General features: G+C 39.4%; 1 protein-coding gene across 2 annotated transcripts; it reads right to left on the bottom strand.

The window, feature by feature from the left end:
• Positions 1-242: 242 nt before the first annotated feature.
• On the bottom strand, positions 243-5,155 carry jpt2 (Jupiter microtubule associated homolog 2). 2 transcript variants are annotated; one of them, XM_067413473.1, is made up of 5 exons: positions 4,913-5,155; positions 3,937-4,088; positions 3,043-3,188; positions 1,707-1,749; positions 243-1,577 (listed from the first exon to the last, which is right to left on the bottom strand). In XM_067413473.1, exons 1-5 carry the CDS (start codon positions 4,966-4,968, stop codon positions 1,294-1,296), a joined length of 681 nt encoding a protein of 226 aa, XP_067269574.1. In that variant the 5' UTR covers positions 4,969-5,155; the 3' UTR covers positions 243-1,293. The 2 variants fall into 2 exon arrangements, with proteins under 2 accessions (XP_067269574.1, XP_067269565.1); XM_067413464.1 differs by having other exon boundaries at positions 243-1,583; positions 4,913-5,153.
• Between the last annotated feature and the right edge of the window lie 1,094 nt (positions 5,156-6,249).

Below are 6,249 nucleotides of genomic sequence, written 5' to 3'. Positions count from 1 at the left end.
GTGTGGCCCATCATGTTTGCTAACCAACATTCTTCAAAACATCCTTGTGTTCAGCAGAATAAATTGGTGCAGGCTAAAAAAAAAAAAATTAATTAATTAAAAAATTAAAAAATCCTTAAGGTTAAAAATACAGAACTTATTTGTTGTTGTGAACTATCCCTTTATGCACCTTGTATCGTACATACTTTGCTCTATACAATACTGACCTGACTAAGCCAAAATTCAGCAAGCACATGCACAACTTTTTAAATGAAGGTTTCTGTTTATTTTGAGCAACATGGTAAAACATCCTTTTATTGTAATGGAAAAAAGCAACAATACAGCATACAAATGAACAATACAGAACTGTGTTGTATGAAACGGGCCTCTGTGACATCATCGCAGCCAGACACATTGCCAAGCAAACGCTAAAGTATTCTGGGCAGGGATGGCACTAGTAATGTGGGAAATGCCCACACATGCAAACAGATGGGTCATGTTTGACCTTCCAACCGCCATGTAAAGAATAAAGCAGATGGCTAATAATGGGAACAAAGGCCAAATTCAACAAAGTATTAAACAATCATGTCGCAGCAACTCTTTTCAAGTACAGAATCAGGCATATCAGAAGATTCTTTTAAGGGTCTCTGGTTACATTCAAATGTATGTATGGACATTGTAATAGTATGATGTGTCAAAGACGTCTGATTGTACACATTATTCTGTCCATTGTCATACATGTGTGCTTCGGCGATTATCAATTGCAACAACTGTGCGTTCATTTTGGTTTTGCATCGGAGCAATTACTTATATATTTGGCTTTGTGTCTTACAAAAAAGAAATGTAGAGAAATGAAGTCACCTTATTGCACAAAGGTAAATTTGCGATCAGAACACATTCAATGAGTTTCAAAGGATGATCTGAACACACTGATACTAAAGAGCTTGCTTTGGCGACCAACAGTGGTTTCCAGTTGAACACTGTATAGACTGTACTGAGTTTCATGAGGCAAACTCGTATTTAATACATTAGCAAATTGAGAAAACAATCATACAGAGAAACAACAGTAAAGGCAAACCATTTAAAGGGAAACAACCATTCGGCTGTTGGTGTGACAGTTTACAGTGATTTATAATAGATGAAAAGGAAAGTGAGGAATGAATCAGAAAGTGCAAAAGCAGTAAAGGAATGCAGAGTGACAGACTTCAGCAGAAAAAAACTAACCAAAATATAAAGTAAATGAGAGAGGATTTAGTACAGGTTCAAAGCAGATGGAAGGTGGAAAGTGACAATGACAGAAAGCATGACATGTGGCTAATAGAAAACCACACTGGACTTTCCACCTGGTGGGTTGATCACTTTGTTGTGAGAGCGAGGTCGTGGTCCGAGGCGTGGCTCATGGTCTTTTTCTGTTGGTTGCTGTGTGGCTGGCTCAGGATTCTGATTGGCTGCTGATGCAGGTGCAGGTGCAGTGGCAGGGGCAGGGGCAGGGGTAGGTGTAGGGGCAGGTGCAGGGGCTGCCACCTCTTTTTCAGGTGTAGGTTGAGGAGCAGCTGGCATCACCTTCACTTCTTCAACTACAGTCAACTGCTTAGGCACTGGGGCTGCAAGAGATTAAAATCAATGGGAGACTGGACTGCATGTCCAAAGCACAGACTCAGGAGGAAAAACTGGGGCGTGTAGAACATATGACTAATATTTTGTGAATAACAGGTTTTTTTTTATACCTGGTGGATCTGGAGTAGCAGGTGCACCCACACTTAAGTTGTCCTACAGAGAACAGAAGGGCGTTAGAGTTGAAATGGGTGGAAATACAGATTTTCATAGTTCAGTTATGGTTTGTGTCGAGTTACACATACACTACTTTTCAAAAGTTTATATATACACACAAAAAATATTTAAAAAATAAAATAAAATTAAGCAGTAACATGGCTCCATGCTAATGATTTTTTTTCACTAAGCCTAGAAATCTAGATGCGCCCTAGCAGCAGCAAAATGCCGCGAGTGTCCTCTAGCAACTCTCAATACACTTCTGAGCTCTGGTCGCCAAACTCTGGTCACGCCAATCACATCATGTATAGAGTCGGTGTGCAGGGCTTAACATAGTGACGGCAGAGTTGCGCTTGCATGCTTCCAGTAAACACAGAAACTGGCGAATGGCGGTCTTTCAAATCAGCTTTGACCGTGACTCTGGAAGACTTGAGTTAAGCTTTTCTCTGAGAAAAGAACAGCACTGAAGTCATTCTTAAAAAGGCATGATGCGTTTGGAGGTTTGCGGATACGGCAAAAGTTTAATCTATCAACGAGCTCTGCTTCACGTTGCTCTGGTTGGTGGTAGCGCTATCCTATCGCATGCAGAGGGAGTTTGAAAGACAACCGCTTATCCCGCCCCTCGGATTGAGCCCTGTCAATGGTGAGTTTCCAGACCAAACATCTTGATGGGTCTGGCTTGTCAGGCTAATTTTCAATTGCTCTGCCAAAATTTTCCCTGATTTCCCACACCAAAAAAAAAAGAAAAGTGATAAAATAAAACATTTGGCCAAGTTATTTTTTCATTGTTTATGACCTATGTAACTTTAATAAAAAAGGTTATAAAACAAAACTACTATTCTCTCTTATACATTTTAAATGCCATTAAAGACAAGTAAACAGTCAGAAACACAAGAACAAAGTAATTATTGTGACCATCACAAATAAATACAATAGAACAAGCATACAAATTACAAATACAGTGCTCTTAAGTTTTTTTCAGGTAGGTGTAATGGTAGTTTTCAGGTAGAGAAATTTAATAATCAGATTTAAAGTAACTGCATTTTAAAGAAATATATACTTTATTCCAGTGATGTCAAAGCTGTATTCTCAGCATCATTCCTCCAGTCTTCAGTGTCACATTATCCTTCAAAAATCAGTCTAATAAATTATTTGCTGCTCAAGGAACCTTTTTTTTTATTATCAATGTTGAAACTAATTGTGCTACTTAATATTTTTGTGGAAATCAAGATACACTTTAGTAACAAATGTAAAATAAATAAGCATACAAGGTGTTGGTTAGGAGTTGTCTACCTTTGGTTTGTTGGGATGACTTTTCACAGAAGGTGGGGCTGACTCTGCACCCCCAAAGATGTTACTGGATGCTCCACCATGGTGAGTTGGCCTGCTCCGAGTCGAAGGAGCTTCTGGCTCCCCAAATATCCCACTGCTCTTTCCACCTGAGACAATAAGAGACTTGTTAATGTGCACTAATGCTAGTTGTGGCAATTACTGGAACACCATACTTGTTATAAAATACATTCAAACATACAACTGAGAACTTTCACCTTAAAAACTAGCTGAAATAAAATAAGTTGGTTTTATTTTATTTTAATTCAGGTAATGTTTATTTTACTTCAGGTAATACATTTTTTAAGGGTTTTAACTATAATATTCCTGCTTTGCCTGGCTTTTTGGTCAATTCTAAAAAAAGTGACAGTTTCTTCCGGTCTAATTACAAAAGTCTATTCATGTCATTTGAATAGCCACGCTTACCAACTGCTCCCTCGGGGCAAAGTATGCGTGATATATTCTTACTATTTTAAAAGATGATGACTGCTAAAAAAACCCAGAATGTAAAGTCTCAAAACTAGATGACATTTAATAGACCTTTAAACTTCAGATCAATACTTACCCCATGACAGAGCTGCTAGTGTTTTAGCAATACAATGTTTAACCTTATCTAGATGTGCAATTTCATCAGTTAAGACTGTGTATGATCTCACAGAGTTAACTGACTGGCAATTAATCAGATTGAGATAAAAGCTTTGATGCTGCTACTGGTGACAAGATAAATGCAAAAGTGCCCGTTTGCAAAGTGGCTGAGAGACTCAAACAGATAAAACTGGTTAACAGTGTGGTGATGAATTTGACTCAGATAGTGTAAGAGGCCCAAGACAGAAAATACACCGTTTACGTAAAGCTCACCTGGGGGATTGGAGCGTTTGGGACTCCCCTGAGACTCTTCTGCAGGCGCAAAAATAGAGGAAGACATTTTGTTTGGCCGTCTGGAGGCAGAAGTGTCTTCTTCATAACCACCAAAGAGATTGCTGGAACCCCCACCTGGAGGTCTTAGTACCCTACACACAGACATACAAATATGTAAAATGAGTCACACGAGTATTATATATTATCTCTCCATGGTGAGAATTGCAGATTAATAAAATGACCTAAAACTACATTGCAGAACAACGCCACCATATATGTGAGGCGGAACAGCGCATATGCAGTTGTGAGTTTAGGCGGTCCGGCTTTTACGGGCCAACAAGTTTTACCTAACGTCAAACGTTAAATTTTAATAATAATTCGTCGATTTATTTTGGAACATTAAAGCCCTGTACAACAAACAAAACGAAAGCCTGTGGCGTCATTTCGTTTTCGAACATCACCACTTTCAGGAAATGTGCCTAACGTTAACGTTACTTCAAAGTCTGCATTGAGCATACATACATATTTATTAAAACAAAAAACAGTGTTTAAATAAAAATCGCTATCAATTTCATTTGCAAATACATTTCTGATACAAAGTAAAATGCGTCTATGTGTGGCTGATAAAACTTATCGGAGTGTAGGGACATTTGCCGCTAACGGCTAACAAACAATATTGACTAAATTAAACCCAATATAGTTTGTAATTATCTCGTATTTTACCACCACACATACACACTCCGCAGCTGTTTACTTAAATTGTTATTCAGAAATGTGACCTCGAAAGGTGCATTAAATACAAGTAGTGTCACTTAGCTAATACGAGTTAGCATGTAGCGCTTGGCCATGCTAAAGTTCCTCTTCCACCCCTAAAGAATCATGATTTCTGATTTCGATAAACAGATGTAAGTGTCAACACCTGACCCACAACAAACACTGGTTTACTCCAGATAAACTGTAAGCATACAGCCCATACCTTGAACTTGGTTTGCCACTATTATCAATTCCCTGAAACATATTCGTTGAAGTCATGGTTGCTTGTCTCGGTCTGCGACGTGACCCACTAACTTCAACAACAGCCCTCCTGCAGAAAGTGCTCTGCCACAACTGCTGAACTACAAGATTATGCCAACAAAAAAAACTCGTGAAGTCTCTCCGACCACGCCCAGAAAGGCTTGGACAGCTCAGGGCAGACCTGCAAATGGCAATGGCTCTGTTAGAAATCAATCAGACTTGAAGTAGAATTCTATTGGCGGTTATATATGCCCAATAGAGTAAGGTCAAATGTTGATTGGTTAGAATGATAAAGGTACGGTTTATTTCCCCTGTCTATAAAATACTTTAATTCATACAGAATATACAGGTCCTTCTCAAAAAATTGCATATTGTGATAAAGTTCATTATTTTCCATAATGTAATGATAAAAATTCAACTTTCATATATTTTAGATTCATTGCACACCAACTGAAATATTTCAGGTCTTTTATTGTTTTAACATTGATGCTTTTGGCATACAGCTCATGAAAACCCAAAATTCCTGTCTCAAAAAATTAGCATATTTTTTAGCATATAGTTTTTAATACAAAAAAAGTCAACCTTCAAATAATTATGTTCAGTTATGCACTCAATACTTGGTCGGGAATCCTTTTGCAGAAATGACTGCTTCAATGCGGCGTGGCATGGAGGCGATCAGCCTGTGGCACTGCTGAGGTGTTATGGAGGCCCAGGATGCTTCGATAGCGGCATTAAGCTCATCCAGAGTGTTGGGTCTTGCGTCTCTCAACTTTCTCTTCACGATATCCCACAGATTCTCTATGGGGTTCAGGTCAGGAGAGTTGGCAGGCCAATAGAGCACAGTAATACCATGGTCAGTAAACCATTTACCAGTGGTTTTGGCACTGTGAGCAGGTGCCAGGTCGTGCTGAAAAACCAAATCTTCAACTCCATAAAGTTTTCAGCAGATGGAAGCACGAAGTGCTCCAAAATCTCCTGATAGCTAGCTGCATTGACCCTGCCCTTGATAAAACACAGTGGACCAACACCAGCAGCTGACATGGCACCCCAGACATCACTAACTCTGGGTACTTGACACTGGACTTCAGGCATTTTGGCATTTCCTTCTCCCCAGTTTTCCTCCAGACTCTGGCACCATGATTTCCGAATGACAAGCAAAATTAGTTTTCATCTGAAAAAAGTACTTTGGACCACTGAGCAACAGTCCAGTGCTGCTTCTCTGTAGCCCAAAGTGTCTTGACTTGGGGAATGCGGCACCTGTAGCCCATTTCCTGCACACGCCTGTGCACGGTGGCTCTG

Source organism: Pseudorasbora parva, chromosome 2 (assembly GCF_024679245.1).
Source record: "Pseudorasbora parva isolate DD20220531a chromosome 2, ASM2467924v1, whole genome shotgun sequence".
Classification (NCBI taxonomy): domain Eukaryota; kingdom Metazoa; phylum Chordata; class Actinopteri; order Cypriniformes; family Gobionidae; genus Pseudorasbora; species Pseudorasbora parva.
The sequence above is the reverse complement of the archived record's forward strand: the minus strand, read 5'-3'. Positions and strand labels throughout refer to the sequence as shown.